The 25,469-nt window shown below is 49.6% G+C and overlaps 1 protein-coding gene across 2 annotated transcripts; it reads right to left on the bottom strand.

Moving 5' to 3' along the window:
- Positions 1–9,435: 9,435 nt before the first annotated feature.
- On the bottom strand, positions 9,436–17,349 carry LOC123369887 (mas-related G-protein coupled receptor member H-like). Of its 2 annotated transcripts, none has more exons than XM_045015932.1 (2): positions 16,728–16,787; positions 9,436–10,923 (listed from the first exon to the last, which is right to left on the bottom strand). In XM_045015932.1, the coding sequence occupies exon 2, from the start codon at positions 10,915–10,917 to the stop codon at positions 9,913–9,915; it is 1,005 nt and encodes a 334-aa protein (XP_044871867.1). In that variant the 5' UTR covers positions 10,918–10,923; positions 16,728–16,787; the 3' UTR covers positions 9,436–9,912. The 2 variants fall into 2 exon arrangements, with proteins under 2 accessions (XP_044871867.1, XP_044871866.1); XM_045015931.1 differs by lacking the exon at positions 16,728–16,787 and adding an exon at positions 17,119–17,349 and having other exon boundaries at positions 9,438–10,923.
- Between the last annotated feature and the right edge of the window lie 8,120 nt (positions 17,350–25,469).

The raw sequence follows: 25,469 nt of genomic DNA, 5'->3' as shown, positions 1-25,469 counted from the left end.
TTGCATCAGAATTGTCTGCTGTTACATAACAGTCTGGAAGAGTAGTGTGAAAGCAGGCAGGTAGGATGGGCCCGAGGTTAGGGTGGTGGCCTAGGGCTTTGGGGACCTGGATACAATTTCCTGCTCCACCACAGTCTCCCAGTGTGGTCTTTAGTGAGTCACTTAGCTTCATTGTATCTGAATTCCCCACATGTGAAAAAGTACTTCCCCACCTCATGTGGGGTGTTGGGAGATGCTTAGATACTATGGTGATGAGGACCAGATACACTACCTATGGTAGATATCTAGAGATACATAGAATATCAGAGTTGGAAGGGACCTCATTTAGTCCAACCTCCTGCTCAAAGCAGGACCAATCCCCAGATAGATTTTTTTTGCCCCAGCTCCCTAAATGGGCCCCTCAAGTATTGAACTCACAACCCTGGATTTAGCAGGCCAATGCTCAAACCACTGAGCTATCCCTCCCCCCTATAATAGAGCCCCTCCCAGAACACAGCAGTTGAAGCAAGTATTATAGAGTAAAGTCTCATGCCCTTTCGGAAAAGGTATAGCGAAAAGAGAGACGGGGGAAATGAATGTTTGGCCATGGGGGGGCTCTCAGCCAATGACAGCCCTACCTTTTTGGAGGACATTTCACTGTGGATGCTGACCGCTCCCCACTCTCTTGGCCACATCAAATGAATGGGGCGAATACCACGATGCCAAGATGGAGTTTGGTGCTCCAGGATTATGATATGGAAGTGATCCATGGGAAAGGGAATGCCAAGGCTGATTGCTGATAAACGCCTGATGCTCTGTCTGGGAAATAAGTCAATGGATTTGTAGCGGGGCAGTAACCCCGCTCCTGTGAAAGGGTTAAAGGTCCTTGGAGAGGTCTGGGGCTGAAAGCCGAGAAGAAAAGGCTGATTGGGGGAAGCAGCCACAGTTGGGCCACACCCCAATTAGGCCACAGCTGGCCCTATAAAAGGGCTGTGAGCCAAGAGCTGAGAGAAAGATGAGCCTGGCTGCAGGGAGCTGAGCAGGGTACCTAGAGTGCAGCAGGGCTGGGGGAAGGCCAGAGGAGCTGGGGAGCTCCAGCCTGGAAAAACCTGCAGGCCTTGCTAAAGGCCAGGAAAGGTAGTGTGGCTATGGAAGTGTAGCCTGGGAGTAGGCAGAGGCAGCTGGTCCAACCCCCCTTGCCGATGATGAGTGGTTCACAGACTGCAGTCTGCCCCAGGGAGCAGGGGCTTGATGGTGACTGGCAGTAGCCACTGAGGTGAGGTGGGGATAGAGGGTTGGGGGTTCCCCTGGGTTGCTGCTGGGGACAGGACCCTGATGTAGGGGGCACCGGGGTCTGGGAGGGACACGGGAGCCAGCGGCAGGTGAGACACTGGTCTGCAGAGGGCGTTCTGGACTGAAAGAGCTAATTCCCAGGATGACCAGCAGGAGGCGCCACACCGGTGAGTCATCACCCCGCCACAGGATTCCACTAGCATGCCGGTCAAGCAGCCTAGTTATGTTCAGTTCTTTAGCGGAGAGATGTGACAGGCAAATTTCCTGCAGTCTCATTGACTAGGTCAGCCTCTCTGTGTCTTGCCTGGGGGTTACCAACAAAATGCTTGCTTAAGTAGCCGATTATTGGGCATTTTTAAAGATAGCTCAAATATGTCCCTCTCTTCCTCCGTACTCCTTGTTGTAAGTTGTTGTGACCATTGCATCAGAATGTTTGTTTTACTTTGACTGTATTACGCAGATACATCTATTGATAGTATTCAGTTTGTGAGGGATTCTGTTCAGCAAGGAGAATGCTTAGCAGGTTGTTCCTAAAGATTTAGTTTGCTATTTTTGTTAATTCACATTGGACTTCTGTAATGTTGTGTGTCCTGCCCCATAATACTATCCCTCAGGCACCTTTGAGATTCACTTACTATGGATGTTGGGAGCCTTATCCTCACCCACTTTACAAGTGGGGAAACTGAGGCACAGACAGAGCAAAGTGAGGAAGCACAGAGAAGCCAGGGATAAGAGGCTTTGTGAAGTGGGGCTGAGCCGTGCAACTTTGAGGGTTAAGCATTTGGCCCACAGCCCATAATGGGGGCTGATCTAAGTGGATGCCACAAGTACTGCAATCAGGCTGCTCTGTGATCACCTTTTATATGCAGACATCCCAAAGGGCAGACACTTAATATCCTTCAGTTCTCCATCAAACCCCTTCCCCCACACCCCCTTCTTGCACGTCTATTTTTGACTTGTCCTAGACAAACCAAGGAGTGATTAAGAAGTTGGCCAGCAAGATTCATTCATTCCTCATCATCTTCTCGTCACTCTTGGAGGGAGGTCACAATCCGGGAAGACAGATGGGTGAAGATGATGGGAACAGAGGATGTTGATAGCTGTGGGCTGTGTCAAGATAGTAGCTACAGCAGGGAAAACATTTTCAATTTTTGTTTCAATTAAAAAAGGCAGATTAATTTCATGATTTCGTATTGAATTTGCCAAACTGTTTTGGTCAAAACATTCCCTCCCTCCCCAACCCAGAAACAAATCAGAACATTTTTGAAAGGAAACATTTTGATTTTTCAATTTGAAACAACTTTGGGTTTCGACTTCTACTTCAATTTTAATTTTTGAAAAGAGTTTAAAAAAACCTCCCCACGTGAAACATGTTGTTGGCCGTCAAACACGTCTCTTTTGACCTGAAGCTAAGGCTTTTAGACTTTTCTGTTACTCTGAAAAAAATTGAAAAATATTCATTTTGGTTCACCCCAAATGATTTTTCCCCCTTGATTTTTCAATTTGGCCGGTGGTCCAAAAAAATCAGACTGAGTTATTCACACAGCTCAAATCATGGTTTTGTGACATGGTTGTTTTCTCACATTGGTCAAACCCTTGGAGATAGTGCACTCATTATCACACCGAGGCAAAAGGCTTGAATCTCTTCTTCACATAAGGTATTTAATCTGAACAACTGATAAGACAATGAGGCTGGGATTCTAGCATCAGCATCATCATCATTATATAGTCATAATCATTTGTATGATCGTAGTGCCAAGCCTGGACCAGGACTCCATTGCGCTAGGCACTGTGCAAGCACACAACAAAAACAATCTCTTCCCCAAAGAGCTGACACTCAATTAAGAGACAGCAGGAGAACACAGAGGGATGGTGGACTACAAAAACAGTGAGACCGCACGGTGTATTAATTTCAGAGAAAGGCATAACAAGACCCAGTGGCTGGCAGCTCAAGCCAAACACATTTGAATTAAATGATGGCCCAATTTTTTAACAGTGAGGGTGATTAACCTTGGGACAAACTTCCAAGGGAAGTAGTGGATGCTCCAGCTTGTGAGTGCCTCTCCAGAAGATATGCTCTAGCCAAACCCAAGAGATTCAAAGAAGAATCATAGAAGATTAGGGTTGGAAGAGACCTCAGGAGGTCATCTAGTCCAAACCCCGGCTCAAAGCAGGACCAGCCCCAACTAAATCATCTCAGCCAGGGCTTTGTGATTTAGTTGGGGATTGGTCCTACTTTGAGCAGAGGGTTGGATTAGATGAACTCCTGAGGTCCCTTCCAACCCTGATAGTCTATGATTCTGTGATTTGTCAAGCCGGGCCTTAAAAACCTCTAAGGAAGGTGATTCCACCACCTTCCTAGGCAACGCATTCCAGTGCTTCCCCACCCTCCTAGTGAAATAATTTTCCCCTAATATCCAACCTCGACCTCCCCCACTGCAACTTGAGACCATTGCTCCTTGTTCAGTCATCTGCCACCACTGAAAACAGCCAAGCTCCATCCACTTTGGAACCCCCCTTCAGGTAGTTGAAGGCTGCTATCAAATCAAATTCAAAACAAAGCAAAGCAATACAGAAAAGGAATGCTTTTCCACACACGCAGCAATAATAATCTGTGGGACTCACTGCCGCCTGGGACCCAGCGCTTAGCCAGATTCCAAACAGAACAGGACAGTCGTAGGGACAAGAAGAGTATTGCGAGTGGCAGGGGAGGTTAAGAAACCAAGAGTTTTATTAAGGCTATAAATCCTCATGCTTCAGAGAATGAGCTGACCTCTAACAGGCTGGGGTCTGGAAAGAAACCCTTAGCCTGGAGTCAGGCAGATTATCCCATGACTGCTCACTGCAGAGGTTTAGAGACCTTCTGCTGAAGCAGCTGATGCTGCGGGGAGCCAGGTTACTGGGCTGGATGTGATCTGATTCAGCCTGGCAAGCCCTGTCCCTGTATGACGGCAGGGTGGTAAATGGCCTTGTAGGGGGTGGCATCCCAGAGGTTTAGGCCCATTCTGGTTGAACAGCATTTTTAATGAGCTGCAAAAGGGAGCAAATAGCCTCTCAATGGTGTTCACAGATGCTCTTGCCTTGTAAAGGGCCCCTGACACCAGTAAGAAAAGGGAAATACCACAAAGGCACCCGGAGAGGTTAAACACAGGCAGGAAATACCACTAGGAGCTGTAGCTGCTTAGAGCACATGACATGGAAAGCCACAGACATGGAAGCCACCACCAGGTGCTGCTGTGAACTCAGGGATGAGACCGAGACCATGGCACCGATGCAGGAGGTTAGGATTTGCTCCCTTAAGTCTGAAACATGGTTCCTGATGGGCATCCTGGCTCTGGCAGGGTACGTCTACGCCAGTGGTCCCCAACCTTTTTCGTCTGGCGCGTGCCAGACGACGAGAAACGGAGGACCGTGGCAGCAGACGAGCATCCACTGAAATGCTGCCAAGCGGCAACGTCAATAGGCGTCGCCGCCGACAAGCAGCGTCATCCAGAAGCGTCGCTGCCGAAATGCCGCCGAAAATCGGGCACCGCGTTGGAGACCCCTGGTCTACGCTAAGCCCAGCGTCTGACTCAGATTTGAGCCCGAGCCCCCTTTCCTGTCCATACACAAATCAGTCTGACTCAGGACCCGGGCCCAGGGTTGCCAACTTTCTACTTGCACAAAACCAAACACCCCCTGCCCTGCCCCTCCTCTGAGGCCCTGCCCTTCTCTGAGCCTTCCCCCCGCAACTCACTCTGTCGCCCACTCCCCCTGTTTCCCCACCCTCACTCACTCACTCATTTTCACTGGGCTGGCTCTGGGGGTTGGGGTGTAGGAAGGGGTGAGGGCTCCGGCTTGGGGTGTGGGCTCTGGGGTGGGGCCAGGGATGAGGGGTTTGGGGTGAAGGAGGTGGATCTGGGCTGGGGGATGGGGCCGAGGGGTTTGGAGTATGGGATGGGGCTCCAGGCTGAGGCAGGGGGTTGGGGTATGGGAAGGCAGAAGGGCTCTGGACTGGGGGTGTGGGTTCTGGGTTGGGGCCAGAAATGAGGGGTTCAGGGTGAGGGAGGGGGCTCCAGGTTGGGGCAGGGGGCTGGAATGCAGGGGGAGGTGATGGCTCAGACTGGGGATGTGGGCTCTGGTGTGCAGCCAGGGATGAGGGGTGCAGGAGGGGCTCTGTGCTGAGAGATTTGGAGTATGGGAGGGGCTCTGGGCTGGGCAAGCCAATGGGAGCTGTGGAACTGGCACTTGGGGCAGGGGCAGCGTGTGGAGCCCCCTGGCTGCCCCTATGCATAGGAGCTGGACGGGGGACATGCTGCTGCTTCCGGGAGCTGCGTGGAGCCAGGGCAGGCAGGAAGCCTGCCTTAGCCCCGCTGTGCTGCCAACCAGACTTTTAATGGCTTGGTCAGCAGTGCTGACTGGAGCCACCAGGGTCCCTTTTCGACCGGGCTTTCTGGCAACTGGGCACTTGGCAACCCTACCCAGGCTCTAGGACCATGCTGGGGAGGTGGAACCGCCCCCCCACCCGCAGCCCCTGACCCCGTCCCCAACAGAAAAGCTCCCCCAACAGTGGCCCAGGCCTGACCCCAGCCCTGGCAGAATCCATGGGATGGGGGAAGCTCTCCCTCCCCACCAGCAGCTCCTGACACTGTCCCCGGCAGAAGCCCCTGGGCGGGGGAAGCCCCAGCAACCCCCATGTGTCCCTGGCAGAAGCTGTGGAGCGGCGGGGGAAGCCCCTGGGCCCAACCCCGCTCTCTGGCAGAACCGCCAGGCGGGTGGGGTGGGAGAAACCCCAGTACCCCGACCCTGGTCCCCAACAGAAGTACAGGGGGTAGTGGGGGAAGCCCCAGCACCTGGACCCCCACCCCCGGTGGCCCTGGAACTGGAGGTGCTCTCACTCCCTGCTGACAGAGCTTCTGTCCTGGGGCCACAGTTGAGGGGTGGGGGTGGGGGGCAGAAAGGAGCAAAAGGGGTTGAGGGGCTGTAGTGGGGGAGGGATGGAATGGGCAGAGTCCTGGGGGGAACAGTGGTGGGCTGGAGCCAGGGAAGGAGGCAGATGTCTCTGCCTCGCTGTGGACATCCGGATCAGGGATTGAGCTGTGCAGCACCCTGACCCCGAAGGAAACTGACTGCTGTGAGGAATTGCTGGGAGTGCTATCTGCTATCTACCCCGAGGAGACCGAGGACCTATGGAGCCACATCAAGGAAGGGTGGTAGGAAGTAGCCCAGGGAACTCAGACATTAATCCCGTTATATTGCTGAGAGATGTTTCAGAAGGATCCCCACTGACCCAGTGGCGGGATCATCCGCCACCGTTAGGGCCCTGGGCTGGGACCCAGTGGAGTAGGATGGGCTCAGATGCCTCTACCCCTTGCTGCCAACCCCACCCCTGAGGTGGTGGCCTACTCACTAGGCTGGAAGACCTGCACCTTACCTGTGGCTTGCCCCAGCCTGAAGGTAGTGAGCCCTCCATATTGCCTCGTTTGCTGTTGGCCCTAGCCAGGAGGCTTTGGGCTATAGCCTGCTCCCTGCTGTGCCCCACCTGGAGGATCCAAGAGACTGTCCAGGTCATCAGCCCAGCCAGGAGGCCTGGACTAAAGACTATTTATTACGTGGCCCCACCCTGAGGGGCAGAACCCCAGACTGTGGTCACTGCCTGCCCCAGCCGGGAGGCTAGACTGAAGACTGTTTCTGATTCTGTCCCACTCAAAGGGCCTGAGCTATAGACCGTTACTTGTTGTCTGCCAAGCCAGGAGTCTAGGCCAAAGACTCACAAGCCCCTATGACTTGGCTGTTTGATGGAGTGAGGCAGAGCCGGACGGCCATGGACCACTACATTGCCCAATAGAAATGCTACTTGTCCAATGAAAATTCCTCCTTTGTCCATGTACTTGGTGCAACCATATGATACCTGTACCCATCACCTTCTGGCTTCTCCCATCACCTATACAATATTCCATCTTTCACCTCCAAATCAGAAAGCTTTTACAGTGGTATAGTGAGGGTCCACTACATTCCGGGGTGGCTCTATTTGCAAATTGATTTTTCAGTCACACATTATTCTGACATCAGGGTCCTTTCTTTGGGAAGTTTCTAGTTGCTTTGGCATCCATTTCTGCAACCCCACTTCCATTATTCCAGTGGATGAACAAGGAACTTGTGCAATTCTGAAAATTATTGGATGAGAGGAGGCAACCATCTACTCCCTAGTACACACATCCCTGTGAGCTAACAATTGTTTGCTCTTCTGCTAAGGGAATGTTTGCATTTAGTCTCTCCAACAAGGCCATCTACACAAGGCATCTGCATTGCTATGCTTATGGCCAGGCTTGTGCGTGAATGGGAAATCACAGCACTGCAGTTTTCCCAACCACATGGCAAGCTGTTCGTCAGGATTCCTGAATCTAAAGAGCCATTGCAGGGAAGCATGGTCTGTCCTGACCAAAAATTCCTCCCATAGAAATACTGATGAAAATGTTCTCTAGATTTAACCACTGCAGGAGTTTCTTCCATGTGGTGCCCTCTCAGAAGAACTAGACGTTTGCTGAACAAAACCACCATCCTCTCAAATCCTTTGTGCTTGTGCCAATAGTGCCCCCAAACCATAAGCACTAGCATCTCTGTCAAATCTGAAAGAGGTGCAGTTGTCATTTAACTTTCACTTGCCTAACAGTCGCTCTCTGTGCCACCGCATCTCTGGGTGAGGATCCCAGCCTTGTCACCAGTTGTGGTGTCTTTCACTCTTCACACCAGAAATAATAGGAAGTACCAACCGCGCCCAGTTCCTTTCCTTGAACTTTAGCCAAGCATGAGATAAATGGCTAAACATCTGTTGTGTGGGTAACTCTGTGGTGTCTTGGGCCCAGAAGAGAGTCGATGTTATCGATACCTTTGTACACTGTTACAACATTACGTAGGTGACTGTGGCCCAGCAGTTTCATTTCAAGTTACTGTTGGCACCTCCCATTAAAACACTTTTTATCCTTCAATTAAAGATACAGAGAAGGTGGCCAAAAGAGAGAAAACATTTGAAATATAAACTTCAGCCATATGCCTGTGGAGTGGGACTGGGACTCCATATCTGTTTCCTTTCTTATAGCCAGGGCCCTACCAAATTCACTGTCAATTTTGGTCAATTTCACAGTCATAGAATTTTAAAAAATCATAAATTTCATGGTTTCAGATACTTAAATTTGAAATTTCATGGTGGTGTAACTGTGGGGGTCCCAATGCAAAAGGAGGCTATGGGGGAGGTAACAAAGCGATTGTAGTGGGCTCATGCTCTTGTCACTCTTGCTTCTGCGCTGTTGCTGGTGGTGGCGCTGCCTTCAGAGCTGGGTGGCCAGAGAGCAGCAGCTGCTGGCTGGGCGCAATCTGTTGGGGAGGAGCAGGGCTGGCCTTATGGATGGGCAACCGCCCAGGGTACTGTGGTTGTGGGGGGGATTTTCCATAGTTCCCCCCACACCATCCCAAAGTGCTTTAACTCCCGAGTGCCGGGGCGCTGGGCTGGAGCCGAGGAGGGGCAGGGCTGGAGGTGCCCTGGCCGAGGGCTCCTACCTTATGCCAAGTTCCAGCTGCTGGGTTCTGGCCAGCGTGGTGAGGGATGGGACTTCCTCTTTCCTTGCAGGTGCCGGTCCCGTGTCAGACCCACCTTCAGGAACCTCCCCCAGCTGCAGGAAGCTCTGCGGCTGCTGGCTGGGAGTCCAGCTCTGAAGGCAGCACCACTGTCTGCAGCAGTCCAGAAATAAGGGTGTCACGATATGGTATTGCCCCAGTTACTTCTGTGCTGCTACTTAATGTGGCACTGCCTTCAGAGCTAGGCGTCCATCCAGCATCCACTGCTCTCCAGTGCCCGGCTTTGAAAGCAATGCAGAAATAAAGATGGCACTACTGCGACCCCCCCTACAACAGCCTTGCAACTCCCCAGAACCGCCTTTTGGTTTGGGACCCCCAGTTTGAGAAACGCTGGACTCCCCCATGAAATCTGGATTGGATAGAGTAAAAGTACACCAAAGACCAGATTTCACCATCCGTGACGTGTTTTTCACAGCTGTGAATTTGGTAGGGCCCTATTTATAACTATTGGGTGATCTCTAGCCATTGCATTTCCCTCACTCACTGGTCTTTTATTTGTGTCCCACTGGACTTATTTAAATCTTCTAATGATCATACTTAATACTGAATTGGGCAATGTGTATGCTGTTTAATTAGATAGATATTTATATGTATTTCGTGCTTTAGAATAACTTTTGTTCTTTTTAGTTCTTATGCTTTGGGCAGATATAATAAAGTTGCCATCGATGTTAATGTCAGTATGTTATTTCCTCTCATGCCCACCCTGTCAAAATGCCTTTTTTCCCCAATCCCTCTTTCTAGTAGATGGGTTTCTAGTCAGAAGCAGAAATCATGTACTGTCACCTTGCATACATATACACCCACTGGAGATATAACTTGGGAGATGTGTAAAATATATATGATGGGCCCAGAGACCATGCTGACGAGTTTTCCAAGACAGACATAACATCATAACCAAGTGCCACACAAATATGGTATTTGGAAAATTAGAGAAAAATTAAACAAGTAGGAAGCTGCTAATTTTCATACTGATTAATAAAGCTCCACATCCACAATAAGGTCTCTGAGGCTGGGTGCAGTAGGGATTTAATTGGCCATCTCCATTGTGTCTGTCCTGGTGGCTTCTATGTCTTCTCTGGAATCTGCATGCTCTTCAAAAACCCTCTGGAGTGCGACCTTAACAGAGCCCCGGAACCGCCACTTCCTGTAGCTCCCAACTAAAAAGTAAATAAGTGGGTTAATGCTGCTGTTTAAAGAGGCCAGTGCATTACATATCTCAATGGGGATATACACATAATTAAAATACAGGCCAAAGCGCTGGATACTGAAGGGAACAGCAAAGACGAGGAAGAAGAGGACGGTGAGCAAGATAACAATGTAGAGCCTTCCAGGCTGACGTTGTCGGGAGCTATGGCGGACCTTGATGAACAGGATCAGGTTGGACAGAACCATGATGGGAGCGAAAATCAGGAAATCCAGAGCATACATGGCTATGTTTGACATCGGACAGTGTTCAGTTGCATCAAAAAAACAAAAATAAGACATTAGTCCGGTTACAAGGCAGGAGAGCGCCCACAGCAGGGCACACAGAAGGGCAGACAGGTGCTTGGGGCGGTGGCATCGACACCAGATGGGGTAGAAGACAGACAGACACCTCTCAACGCTGATGGCCGTCAGGAAGTACAGGCCAGCATTGTGGGCGACCAGATACAGCAGTTGTAAAAACCTCAGAAAGTGCCCAAATTCATAGAAACAGAAGAGAGATTGCACAGTAAAAAGTATGAGGTAAACAAGCAGGCAGAGGAGGAAGCTTAAGTCTGCTACGGCCAGGTTGAGGATGTAGATGGTGAAGGGATTCCTCTTAATGAAGAAGCTGAGGAGCCAGAGGACGACCCCGTTGCCCACCAGCCCGAAGAGACAGATGAGCACAGTGACACCATCAAGGATCACATCAGTTAAACTGTGTATTAGGCAACCAGTCTCATTATCCCTATAGTCTGGGCTGGTTTCTGTCGGAAGCAGGGACGTTGTGCTCAGCTCAGTCATCATTAAACCTCTGCTGAGGGATGCCAGTGTCTCCTTGTCTTTCATGCGCACCTGTTAGCAGAGAGCAGAAGGGGGAATGGAAATCAGTGACTCTGACATTCCCAGCACAAAGTTTCACTGATCATTTCAGCCCCTCCCCAACCTCCTGGCCTGGAACAACCAGATCCCAAGGAATAAGAGTGAGAAATACCCAGGGAGATAATGGCCATGGGGGAAGGTGGGGACAGAGAGAGGCACAGAGAAGGAGGAATGGGTGGGGACCAGCCTCGACAGAGACACACACAGAGACACACATAGAGACACACACAGAGAGAAGGGGAGATACAGAGAGGGAGATATGGAGAGGGAGAGAGTAAGAGAAATTGGTAGGGGCCATCAGTCCTGTCTGGACAGGACTGGCAGAGGAAAGGGTTGTGGATAGTGGGTTGTGACATTAAAGATTATGTTTCTTGGCTTGACAAAAAAAAGCTTTTTATCTAGTGCCTTTGTGTAGGATCATGTGTACACACACACACACACTTTTGTTGTGACTTGTGACATAAAATTAAACATTTTGTTTTGACACATGAAAGAAATGACTTTATTTATTTTCTTGATTTAGGAGACCACTAATCACTATCACTGGAATGAGACCCTGAGTCAGTAGTTGGCAGGCTAGATGATGGGGCAGATACTTGCCACTGATCATGAACCTTTTCTCTTCTGTCTTGACACTATATAAACACTGGAAGAGTGGTAAAGGTTTACTTCTTCACCACTTGAAGTGTGAAATTTGATCCTCATTAGCATATCCAGGTGATCTTCTTTCAGTCTGTTTCATGATTTAGTTTTGATATTATTCATAAAGTTAAAGCCACACTCACAATCAGCACTGGAAGCTTGAAAGGTTGCACATATATCCACCAGTTGTGAAACTACACTGTATTGTTCTGGATTTTGTAGACTGAAAGTCACCGCTTCCTGGAAATTTGTCATCATCTTTGCTTCATGTTTCTCTGCAATTATGTATTTGTAATCGTTGTAATAGTTCACAATGAACTCCTCCTCCTCCATGGTGTTTTGGGCAGATGACTTCACTTGACTGGGGTCCACAATTTTTCTGTATTTGTCAACTAGCTTGCTAATGTTTTCAGTACCAAATTCATAACTGATTTGTTGTGGTGAAAGTGAGGCAAAGTCAAAAGCTGCCCATTCATCACGGGCAGCTCCAGGCACCAGCAGGCCAAGCGCGTGCCTGGGGCGGCAAGCCATGGGGGGCGCTCTGCCAGTCGCCGCGAGGGTGGCAGGCAGGCTGCCTTCGGTGGCATGCCTGCGGAGGATCCGCTGGTCCCGCGGCTTTCGTGCTGCTGAATCCGCGGGACCGGGGACCTCCCGCAGGCAAGCCGCCGAAGGCAGCCTGCCTGCCGTGCGTGGGCCGGCAATATACCTAGAGCCGCCCCTGTCATTCATAGAGTTGCTTTTCCGGAAAATTTTCATTCAGATGATCGCACAGTAATGATATGAAACTTAGAATAGATTCACAGCTGAATTGTTCATCTCTTGCCCTTGATGCAATTAGATTTTTCCACATTGTTGCTCCAAGAGACTGTTTCTCCACAATACTGTCCTCTCATCTTGTGGATCTGGGCCCTAGGGTGACCAGATGTCCTGATTTTATAGGGACAGTCCTGACTTTTGGAGCTTTTTCTTACATAGGCACCTATTACCCCCCACCCCCAGTCCTGATTTTTCTCATTCGCTGTCTGGTCACCCAGTAGCGTAGCTAGTGGGGTGCAGGGGAAGCAGCTGCTTCCCCTCAGCACATTTTCAAAAAAGTCCCGCCTTAGGTGGGGTTACCATGGCACCAGGGGCGGGGCCCAGGCTCCGCTCTGAAGCTTGGCCTGCCCGGCTTCCCCCAGCTTGCTGCATACCCCGCCCCCGCTGATCAGCTGTGTCTCCCAGCAGGAGGGGAGGGGAAGAACTGAGCTCCAGCAAGCTGGGCTCCGGCAGGCAGGCTTTGCTGGCTTCCCCTAGTGTGCTGCATAAACCCTGCCACCTCCCTGCCTCGCCGATTAGCTGTCTCCCAGCAGGAGGGAGACAGACAGCCAATCAGTGAGGGGAGGGGGAAAGAACTGAACTCCAGCAAGCTGGGCTCCTGGGGAGAAGGAGAGGCTGGGACCTTGGGGAAGAAGGGGGTCGGTTGGGGCATGCCCCTATAGGGGGCAGGGGCAGCCACCCAACAGTCAACAGTTTATGGGGCCCGTGGGGGTCCACAAGCCATCAGCTGTTGGGTGGGGGCGGGGGCAGTAGGGTAGCTAGCTAGGGGAGTGCGAGTGCTCGCTGTTTAGCTGGTTTTTGGCCACCTGCTAATCAGCGAGAGGGACTGCTCCTGGAGCAAGGGGCTGAGCAGCTGAGAGACCCCACCTCCTTCTCCTCCTGTTTCTTGTGGCACTGTGGCAGGTGTGCTTTCTCTGGCCCTGCAGCAGCAGCTCCTAACCTCTCACCCAACTAAAGGCAGCCAGTAGCAGCAGCTGGTAAGTGTATTTCAAAGGGGGGTCTTTCTTGTGGTGAGGGTGGCTTGGAGGGGGGACTGGAAACCCCCCAGGTGGCTGTGAGAGCCAGCACCTGGCTGCCGGTGGGATGGCCGTCTGCATGGTGAGGGGCAGGGGGTTCAGCCAGAGGCATCTCCAAAAACATCCCCTGCACCCAGGCAGCTGGACCAGGACAGGCATTGGTGGGAGGGGAGGTGCATCTCCTGGTCTCCTGTGGGGTGTGGTGTCCTTGCTTGCCCTCCCTGCCCAGGCAGAGACGCCTGCCTCTCAGAGACAGTGCCCATGTAGTGTGCTTGGTTCCCCCTCCCTGGCATCTGGGTGACTGCCTCTTAGGGGGTGAGGGGTGGAAGGGAAGAGGCAGTGGGGAAGGGATAGAGGTGGGGGAGTAGGAGAGGAAAACTGAGACTATCAGGGGAAACGTCATAGCCGCACAATCTCTGCCTTGGGGGTGTGGATGGAATTGTCTCCCAAGGGAAGGCTGGAACGAACTATCTGCTGTTGTAATATGTTTAGTTTAGTCCATGTGCTCTGGCAAACACAAGTCCAGGCACCATGTTGGGAGGCAGGGCGAGGTAGCCTGATTTTCCCTCTCCTATCAGGAGAAACCTAAATTGTCTCCTATGGGAAGGGCCTGTGATCATGTTGGGAGGAGAGGGAGGCATTGCTGTGTCCCAGGGTTGAATATTTCTCTGGGGATGGTGGTCATTAAGTTACTAATTGTCATTCACTTGCTGCACACAATGGCTGGTGATGGTGGTTTAACATCCACCCAGCCATTTGGTCAATGCCTTGTTTCTTGGGAGTTGCCTTCTGTAACTTCTCTAATTTCATCCTGCTCTCCTGTGAGTACAAATTCTGGTTCTAAGGACCTGGTGCCTGGATCCCATATTGCCTTGCACTGGGCTTGGGAATCAGTGCCCTGACATGCAACTCCTCCTATTGTGCCAATGTAGATCCTGCTGTTAGTACAGCTCTTTGCAGGTACCCTTGTGTTTAGCTGAACCTTTGGACTTAGCTTAGTGGGGATGGACTCAGAGACTGAGCTAAACTGACACGACTATCCTGCTGTGTGGATCCCAGTGTGCTTGTGCTGATAGTGCTACTGCCTTGGTGTGATGATGACATTATGCTGAGATGAATTGTGAAAATAGTGTCCTGGTGTGATGGTGGTCACTCTGCTGTTCATGTGAATCTTGCATTTTTGTAGGCTGTGTTGGTGTAGCCCTGTTGTTCCCAGGAAATTAGAGCCACAAGGTGGGTGAGGTAATATCTCTTATTGGAGCAACTTTTGTTGGTGAGAGAGAGAGACAAGCTTTTGAGCTTTCACGGAGTTCAGTCTTCTTCCTGAAGAAGAGTTCTGTGAAAGCTCAAAAGCTTGTCTCTCTCTCCAACAGAAGATGGTCCAATAAAATATATTACCTCACCCACCTTGATATATATTTCCCCCCCCCCCATATTACCTAACCCAGCTTTCCAGGAGTGATGACACGGGAAGTGCTCTGACTGGTCCTGACTTCTCTGTATCAGTCCCTCTAGCTTGCACTGCAGCCCAGTATCTGGGGGCTGGGTGCCTGCAGTGACGAGACTCTGCGAGAGCAGGGACTCACAGACCCAGTTGGGAGGGGAAGGGCACCTCCTCCTCGGCCTCTCTCTCTTGCTGCCTCCTTTTTCCCGAGTGGCCTCATGATGCACAGAGCCAGCGTGGCTAGGTGCTGCATAGGAGAGTCTCCCAGTGCAGCCCCCCACCCCCTCTTCCCCATGCGAACCCCCAACAGACCCTGCCCACCTCTGTCCGATTGTCTCCCTCATGCGGGGGACTGTGCCCCCCCCGCCTTGCTCCTGTGTGCTGCCTGCTTTCAGGGGCCACACAAGAATGATGTTTTATAAGTACGTGTGTTATTTTGCATTTAAAATAGGTTTACAGTAGAAAATAAGTAAATAACATGTGTTTTTATTGTTTTGATTTTATATACAATACTGTAAACCTTTTATTATATTTTAAATGCAAAATAACACACATACTTATAAAACAATATCATTCTTGTGCTTTTATTTTAAGTACAAAATAAATATGTATAACAAATGTAAAAGTATGTAACTAGTAATTTGATATGGCGGCGGGTGGCGCCTTTTTTTATGTGTTCGCTTCCCCTGATGTTAGAACCTGGCTACGCCATTGTGGTCACCCTGGCCCTTGCTAAGTGTACAGCTTCCACTATTGTTAAAGAGCTCTTCTGAAAGCATTTGGTTGGTTCTGCTAATTCATATAAGACATCATTTCATGCAGTTAGCGTGATACAGTAATTACTGTCAGAGAGCTTATTCAGGCAATACTTTGCTATCGAGTCATTGTTTTCTGAGATTTCATGTTCAAGTATCTAAGAAGGGTCTCGTAATTACATATCAAAGCACTTACAGTGAAATGTCTCGATAGCCACCTCACTTCATTTAGAGGTTTAAACAATACAGTCTCATTTTCTGTGACATTTGCCATTTCCTCAAATTGTCCTCTTCAGACTGAGGATCTGCAGAAGACTGTATAAATGGTCTTCAAAAGTGTCTCTATTGTCTTCATCTTTGTTCCAGGCATTGACTAATCCCAGATCTTCTCGATGGGTTACCTAGGGAGGTGGTGGAATCTCCTTCCTTAAAGATTTTTAAGGTCAGGCTTGACATAGTCCTGGCTGGGATGATTTAGTTGGGGATTGGTCCTGCTTTGAGCAGGGGGTTGGACTAAATGACCTCCAGGTCCCTTCCAAACCTGATATTCTATGGTTCTGTGACGGAGGAGTGCAAGGGGTTGGTAAGCAGCTCAGAAGCTGCTGCATGCCTTCCCTGTCAGAGCCCTAATGCCTATTTCTGAAAGAAGACCCTGGCTGCCTGTAACTGCTCCTGTCCCTACTGCTTTCCTCATTTTGAGGGAGGTCCTGATTGCTGTCAGGCTCTGTCACTTTAAGGGTAATGGACCTAGAAGAAGTACAGGAAATCCAATGAGCTCTGCTTTGTGAGGAAAAAAAAAAGAGGCGTGGAGACAGGGCCGTCCTTAGGATTTATGGGGCCCTACGCAGTATTATTAAACTGGTGCCTCTATGCCCGACGGCAGCCTGGGCTCGCAGCCCAGGATGGGAGGGACGAGGCAGCAAAGGATATCGAGCCATCCGGCACACCTCACAGTGGCGGAGAGTCACAGTTTCCCGCAGAGACCCCCGTGCCCTCTCCCTCACACAGAATGCATAGCACCGGCGCATTCGGCTCTGTGAATGTGGCCCCTGCCTAAGGACACTGCAGCGCGCGCTGGGTGTGCGGGAGCCGATCTGCTCTTACCTGCGGTCATGGGTGGTGGAAGAAGCAGCCGCTTGGTGAGGCTGGCTCCCCTACCCAACTCTTCTGCCTGTGGCCCCGCCCATACTCCACCCCTGCTCTGCCCCAGGCCCCGCCCCCACTCTGCCCCAGACCCTGCCCCACTGTCTCCCTCCTCTCTTCCCTCCCCCTCCCTGCTCACCCCCTTCCAGCCAAATCCCAGAACCCAAATGAAGCAAATGACAGAAAGAAATTGCAGAAGAGTGGGTTTTTTCAAGGAAAATGGAGCACGTTTTCCACTGCATGCCAGAAGGTGACGACTGGACATAGAGAAGGTACCTAATTAAAAGCACTAAATTTAGGAATAAAAAATGTTAGTCACAGGTATTTTGATATACAGTAACTCCTCACTTACCGTTGTCCCGGATAACGTTGTTCCGTTGCTGATCTATTAGGAAGAAGCTCGTTTAAAGTTGCACAATGCTCCCTTATAGCATCGTTTGGCAGTTGCCTGCTTTGTCCTCTGCTTGCAGGATTCTCTGGAAGAGCAGCCCCTCCTTGTGGGGATTAGAACCAGGGGGGGCCAGCAGCCCCTCTCATCAGCTCCCCTAAATTCCCTGTAAGGTATGTGGCTTGACAGCTGCCCAGCAGCAGTTCAGCTGTCCCTCCCCCCACTGCCCTGCTGCTCCTGCCCTGCCCTCTGCCCTGGAGCTGTTCCTGGGAGCTTCCTGCTTGCTGGGGAAGGGGGTGCTGATGTCAGGATGCCCCCCTGCTCCTGCCCCCCAAGCTCTGTACCCCCGCTCCACAAAGCGGAGGAGAGGGACAGAAAGGAGGGAGCTGGCTGGAAGCTGTTGCTTCCTCTCTGAATGGGCTGATCTTCTTAAAAGGGCAATGTACTTGAAGTGGTGTCAGCGTACTTAAAAGGGCAATGCACATCTCTCTCACTCATGCCTGCACCCCCCAGCACTTTGGAAAGTCAGCACCTGTGCAGCCGTGCATGTGCTGTCAGGAGGAGGGAGTGGTGCGCTCCAGCTGGATAGCGTGGGCTCATCATCATGTTCAGTTTTTGCAGGGAAGTGTTTGCAGCTACTGCCCTGCATCTATTGTGTTTCCTCCCTTCTGCCTCAGTCCATGATGCCTTGTAGAGTGTGATGCTACATTAACAACAGCGTCTTAACCCTTGAGGGCTCAGCTGAGTGCTAGTTCATCATTTAGCAGCAAAGCATCCCCTGGGAAATATCCCACCCTGTTACTCCACCTCCTCAACCAAGCTTCAAAATCATTCATTGCTGTGTACAATATTAAACTGTTTGTTTAAAACTTATACAGTGTATGTATATAATGTCTTTTGTCTGGTGAAAAGAATTTCCCTGGAACCTAACCCCCGCTCTTTACATTAATTCTTATGGGGAAATTGGATTAGCTTAACATCGTTTCGTATAAGGTCTCATTTTTCAGGAACATAACTACAACATTAAGTGAGGAGTTACTGTACCCTGAAGTTTGTCAGAGATTTAATTGCAGTAAGGGCAAGTCAGCTGCCCTGCTGAATACAACATTAATTATTATGGAATACATGATGCAGCTCTTCTCTGTTTTACATTTTCTTAATCAGTATTTCTAAGATGATTTTTATATTTTAAATGCACTCTTCAGCCTTCATAAAGTAATCATTCCAGATTACTATGTATTTAACTCACTGAAATAAAGACATTATTTTAAATGAATCAGTCAGAGGTTTACTGTGTTCATCACAATGTTCATTACTTTTAGAAAAAGGCAACACTAATTTACTTTGTGTAATCTCCATAACAGACATGTTTATGAAATTTACCAACTTTAAAAAATATGTTTACAAAGATTTTAGGCATAACAAAGGATTTTCTATCTTACGAAGGTACTGATTTTCCTGGAGAGTTCTCTTAAAACTAGTTCATCAAATAGTCAGAAGTAAAGAGAGGGAAACTTGTTTGTCCAGCTATCTGGAAGGAAAGGGGTATTGTCCCTTTAAGGGCTAGCCTCTCTTCAACAGGGGGGTGAAGGAAGAAAGGGATGGACAGAAAGACTTTGGAAACAAGTTTTTTGTACTATAGTAATTAAAATTAAGATGTGTATTTTAGATAAGAGTGGTTTTTTGAAGGATTTATTTAAAAAAAAAACTGTCTGAAGATCCAAGCATTTAAGGCTAAAGATGAATACTCAGATAGTGGATCTAAAAATCTATGCAAGGATTTTTTAGAGATGTGATTTTATAATCTTCAGCAGGAGTCAGTGCCTATGCCCAGGGGTGCCTAAGGATGGCCCTGCATGGAGACAGTGAGGAAGAAGGCAGGAACCCAAATACATGGCTAGGAATGTCAGGAGCAGAAGAAGCCAGCATTTCTAAGGGTTTATGTGATTGAAGCAGAAAGTTATGCAGTAAGGCTTATTCAGGAAGGTTGATTCAGCAAAGCACTTCTCTCCCTGAGTCCCTGGACCCTGCAGCCCAACTGGGGCTAGGCATCTCTCCCTGGCCACCGCAGCCCTGCATGCCCAAACTCCCCACCCCACAGCCCCCCACCTAGCTCTATTCCCCCACCACCACCTCACCTTCTTATATGTACATCCTCTCCATGGTCCAGGCACCTAATTAGTGGAGCCACACCTGCCTGGCTCCACTAATTAGGTGCACGGCCCTTGATGCCCTCTTGCAGGGCCGCTCAGGCAACACACCTTAGAGGGAATGGAGCAAGAAAGTCTTGTTTGTGCTGGCTTTGAACCAGCTCCCCAATTCCACCAGTCTCTGGCAACACAAGCACTGCCTTCCAGGCTTCCCTGACTCTGCGCAAGTGGTTGATAGACAGACACCGTCCTCCGAGTGTCCCTCTGCTCAGCCCATGTTCCACTGAACACTCCCAGAATTCTTAGATCCGCTATTTACCAAGGAATAGGCTACACTAGCTTGTCAGATTCAATTCAGGATCCCCACTCAGCACTTAGATATAGTGATATAGTGAAAACAAGAGTAAGTTTATTATCAAAGAATAGAGATTCAAGTGATAGCAAATAAGAATTTTGTTAACAAAATCATGACCTGCTTTCTAGAGACTAAATTTAGCTTACAAAAGACATTCCCCAGTCTCCCATAGCTTAATCCACATCCACAGGATGATTTAGTTGGGGATTGAATGAATTAGTTGGGGATTGGTCCTGTGTTGAGCAGGGGGTTGGACTAGATGACCTCCTAAGGTCCCTTCCAACTGTGATATTCTATGATTCTCTGATTTTTCCCAGCATTTTCAACCAAGCGGGCTGAGATCCCACTTTCATAATATCAAGCCTGCTGGCAGCTTATCTTCACTGACAGAAGGAAGACAGGGTGTCTCTTTGCCTCTTCAAATGTACCAGAATAGACCTGTGGTGTTTACCTGAAAATAGGCTTCCCACCCTACTGTTAATTCCTTTCTGAAGTTTCTTCAGTTCTTCATTAGCATTTAACTCAGCATGCTACTACAATTCTATTGTATGGCACACAATGGTCCACCAGTGAGATAGGCGTCTCCCATCCCCCGTCTGGAGAAGTTTGTCTCAAGGTATGTCACCTTTGAGTGACCTGTCTTTAACTACAGACCCAGAGAACATAATTTTGAGTAGATATACGTTACTCCTCACATATTTTCTATACATACATCTCACAATGGTTATGACGACCAATGTGACACAAGCTTTTAGCAGATGATCCCTTTTGGTGAACCAGTGGGATCCCTGTGCCCCATATACCCTCTGCCTGTTGGCATCAAGAGGTCCTTGGGTCACATGGGTGGACTTGCTCTCCAGGTGCAATTTGTTGTTTCCACTCTTTTGTTGGCCCTCCTGAGTTCTCTGGAGACATTTTGTATGTGTGACTCTTCTGTGTCCATGGAATAGCTCCAAACACTGCTGATGGGGCTGACACCATCTCACCCTTTAGGGCAGCTACTAATGCCACATTAGTTAGGAACTTGGCTGTGGTTGCTGGGCATCACCAGAGGAGCAAAAAAACCCAAACCTCCTTTACACAGGGGATGGGGAAGAGGAGACAATTGAAAGAGTTAAAAATTCAAATATTTAGTAACCCCTCATTTACCCATTTCCCTTGGAGAGAGGCCCTAGGCTGCTAGCCCGTGCAGCAGAGCTATCTGGTCATGCCCCAGCCCCTGTAGTATGATCTTGTGGGCTGAAGTGAAGGCTGTACATTCAGCTCAACTTCTGCATTCTCCTGCAGATGCCCCATCATCTGGATGTGGTTCTTTATGGAATATGGAAGAGGTTCAGCACATGGGGACATTCTGAATGAGGGGCCTTCACCGGAGCAGAGTCACTGGGCAGAGATCTCTGTTCCCACTGATACTCGTGTGACCTTCTTTTGTCAAGTGATGCCGCAATTATTTTCTCTTTGTTTGAGCCAATTTGCATTTGTTCTTGTTCAGTTGCCCGGTCCTGTCATGACACCTGTCTATAACTCTTCTGAGCCTTTCATCCTGTTCTCATCTGGAATTCCCTCACACCAGGTTGTCGTCTACGTAACATTCAGCACCTTGGATCACGCTTCAGTACCCTTCAGGAGCTGCACAGATGTCAGAAGGAAATCCGGTGAACCTGTATCTGCCAAATGGTGTGCTGAACATACAGAGTCCAGAACTTTGGTCATCCAGCTGTATTTGCCTAAATCCATTAGTGGCCTCTATGACAGTGAAAGTTGCAGCTTTTGCCAACTTGTTGGTGATTTCATCTCCTCTTGGCAATTGAAAATGTTCCGTTCATATCCCTTTATTCATATTGCTTGGATCCAAGCATATTCTTATTTCATCTCGACCTGGTTTGTCTAAGGTTACTACAGAATTGACCCATTATCCAGTGGCTCTCACCCTTCAGGGCATGGGGAGGTTGGAAGACTCCAGGACTGCAGGACATAGGGATGAAAAGGCTCCTTTCCCAATCCACCTCTATCCACCTACTTAAGCAGCCACAAAAATCATCTCATCGCCTCCACTACTCCACTACCTCCCACCCAACGTAATGGGCACATGTCAAGAGTTTAGCATCCAACGCATTCACACCCCAGCCCTGCTAACCCATATCCCAGAGGAAGCCTGGCTGTGATTGGGACCTTGCAATGTGGTGGCACCCACCTTTTGCAAGCACCCCATTGTTCAGGTGTGTGTCTGTGTCTTTCACTCTGTGGTGACCCCTTCTGGAAGTTTCTCTGGCCGTTTCTAGTGACTCAGCTCTCTGGCCAAGTCTGTACAAAACTCAAACAGACAGGCATTAGACCAACAGAGTCTTTAGGTGCTCCTGGCCCTAGTAGGAGACTGTGTCCCAGGGCTTCCACCCTGGAGACTCTTCGCTCACTCTGGTCTGTTCGCTCACTCTGGTCTGTTCTATCCACCTGAGCCTCTTAACAATTCAGATCCCCTTCACTGTCCAGTTGCAGGCCACTTCCCCAGTGGCTTATGGAGGGGACCCAGGTCTGCCCACTACTCTGGGTCCCCACCCAGGGACCCTAAGAATAGCAGCCATGTGCTGCCGTGTCCCTTTAACTAAACTGCTTTCAGTTCCCTGTGTCACTTCCCCGTGGCCCCAGCCTTTATCAGTGCTTCACCCTTACCTCAGGGCTCTTCTATGTTCAGTCCCAGCAGCCAACCATGAGCTCTTCCTCACTCCTCCATCCCTGCCAGCACTGAGCTGTCCATGGTGCTGCAGACTTCAGTCTGCTAGGAGCACCAGCTTCACTCCTCAGGCCCTGAGCAGCAACTGACTCTGGTCTGCACTGCAGCGCCTTTATACTAGCCTGCAACCCCCTGATTGGCTGCATCCCCCTCAGCCTCTCTATGTAGCTTGGAGGACTCCTCTACTACTCTTTTCCTGGGACGGATGTGGCAGGACACTGAGGCCTCCATCAGGGGGCCTCTGGGCAGAGCCACCCAGAGGATTCAGGGGGCCTGGAGCAAAGGAATTTCAGGGCCCCCTTCCCTAAAAAAAAGTTGCAATATTAGAGAATACTATATTCTCGTGGGGGCCCCTGTGGGGCCCGGGGCCTGGGGCAAATTGCCCCACTTGATCCCCCTCTGGGCGGCCCTGCCTCTGGGCCTATTCCACCCCATCACAGACCTCCTCCACTAATACTTGTCCTACACAAACACCCTCACACCATTATAAGGTTGGCCTCCACCCTCTTGACATTATTACCTCCCTAAAATAAAGTAAACCCTAGATTAGATTAGATCAGAGATTAGTTGGTAGAGCAGCAGGATGGCAAGGAGTCTAGAGGTGAGTTTAGAGATTAGATAAAGGAATGAGAGATTGGAGTAGAAATTAGATTAGATGGATGGATTAGATTAGTTATTCAAAAAGAAGGACAGATGGATGGTTTAGACCTAAGGTTGGAAAAACAGGAAGATGGATTGGAGATTGGGATGAAGGGATGGGTGGGGTAGACACTAGGATGTGTAGACAGAAAATAGCTTGATGAGAGAGAGAGAGAGAGAGAGAGATCGATCATATGGGGATAGTGTGACATAGGGTACAATCCAGACTAGTGGGGGGCTGGGTGCACTGCAACCTTGGGTGCCTTACAATGCTTCATGGCTAGAAGTGTTGAGTACCCTCAACTCCCAGTGAAGCCAATGGATGCTCAGCACATTTGGAAACAAAACCAGGATCCTCCATCTCAAGAACAGAGAGGGGCAAGGCAGAGGCTGAGGCTCTCAGGACGGATTCCAAATGAAGCCTTCTGTAAGGACTTTCAGTGTTGTCAAATTGGAATGTTCAAAAATCATGAGTCAGTCTTCAAAAACTGATTGGATTGAAAATCATGAGATTTGGGAAAAAAACCCATTGGGGTTTTTAATTTGACTGCTGGTTTGGGATCCTTCCGTGGCTTTGTTTTCCAGATTTTCTCCACAACCACAAGAGCAAGAAACAGGTTACCGTGAAGGAAAGTTGAGCTTGTCATGATGTCACAGGACTCCAGGATCTGGGGATTTGGCAAGACTGGAGCTACCCTGTGAGACTTGGCAAGGCTAGGGATTCCCTGTTGGCTGCAGAGTTCAGACCCTTTGAAGGGTCTTTGGGGAAATGCCTGTCAGTCTCCACCCCCTCCATTTGAATTTTGGTGGCAGTGGGAGAGAAGCAGTGACAAGAGTTCCCTTCTCCCCACAGAGAGGCAGGTGAGGTAGTGGAGGGGTCCCTCTCTTTGAGTGTGTTTGTGGTGCCAGGCTCCTTGCACGCTCCTCCCACCAGTCTCCCACCATGGTGTTACCAAGACCCCCAGAACAGTGGATCTTAGAGTTAACACCTCATTGAGATGTGTTGGGCATTTCCCCCTCATCACAAAATGACTGTCTCAGGCTCTTTGTCAACCCAGGCAGCCATCCCTGCATCAGTTAATCTCATGGCAGGTCCTGCTCCTTACAGTCTCATGGCTTGTCTACACAGGAATTCTCTGAAAAGTTAATTCAAATTCACTTTGAAAGTGAATTAATTAAACCACATTCAATTCCTGTATGGACACTTTATTCATAATTAAAGTGCCCTTAATTCAGTTTAGTTTAATTCACTTTGGAATTAAGGCAGGCCTCACTGCCTCTTTTAGGCCTGGTCTACACTAGGAGTTTATGTCAAATTTAGCAGCGTTAATTCAACTTAACCGTGCACCCGTCCACACCAGGAAGCTAATTAATTCGACCTAGAGGGCTCTTTAGTTCGAATTCTGTACTCCTCCCCGACGAGGGGAGTAGCGCTAGGCTATGTGTGGACGGAAATCGACCTTAGTAGCTCCGGGAGCTATCCCACAGTGCACCACTCTGTTGATGCTCTGGACAGCAGTCCAAGCTTGGATGTTCTGACCAGCCACACAGGAAATGCCCACGGAAAATTTGACATGCTCCGGCGCCTTGTGGATGTTCTGCAGGACCGCAGGCAGGAGGACAGAGCCCCCCTGCACTGTATCTGCAACCGCCCTCCCCCGCCACAAAGTCCCAAACCCCCCTCACCCAAAGTAACAAGAAGGAGGGGTGACAGAGGCCGTGAAAACTGTCAATGCACCCCTGCAGAGTGCACAAATACAAGAAGGCTCTCATTCCCTAAATGTTGAGAAGTCCTTCCCTTCCTGGCTCACCGAAGCCCCAATCCCAGTTTCATCCCCTAACTGTGTAGTTGAGTATTAAAAGTAGTTTGCTGTTAATTACTATTTCCGTCAAGTTTTTCTACAGAAGACTGTCTGTGAAGGGGGGGGGGGGAGAAGGGCGTTGTTAATTGCATAGGACAGTCACTTTACCAGGGTACGGACACGGGGGCAGGATCAACAGCAGGTCACACACACAGTGCAGTCAGTAGGCACCCTGGTTGGTCTGGGAGGTGTTTTCCATGTTCTGTGTGGGTGGGGGGTACGTGACTTTGTGGCTTGGGAGGGCGGTTACAGAACTTATGCAGCAGTCCTTGTCCCGGACCACAGAGCCACGCAGCAGGGGAATCTGTAACCGTCCTCCCCCGCCACAAGGTCACGTAGCCCCCGCACACAGAGTCCCGAAAAGGAGGGATGGCAGGCTCCGTTGAAACAACCAGTCCGGCACTGCAGACCGCTCTAGGAGCAGGAGCCTATCATTCCTCGAGTGTAGAAGCGGTGTTAACATCACTGCACACCCTACCCACCACAGTCTGCATCCCTGTTTCAACCCTTTAACGCAAATTCATTAATAAAGAAAATGTTGTTAATTAACAATGTTCCATTAACTTTATTTTTAAACG

This window comes from Mauremys mutica, chromosome 4, assembly GCF_020497125.1.
Source record: "Mauremys mutica isolate MM-2020 ecotype Southern chromosome 4, ASM2049712v1, whole genome shotgun sequence".
Classification (NCBI taxonomy): Eukaryota; Metazoa; Chordata; order Testudines; family Geoemydidae; genus Mauremys; species Mauremys mutica.
Note: the sequence above shows the minus strand (reverse complement) of the source record. Positions and strands in the feature narration are given on the sequence as shown.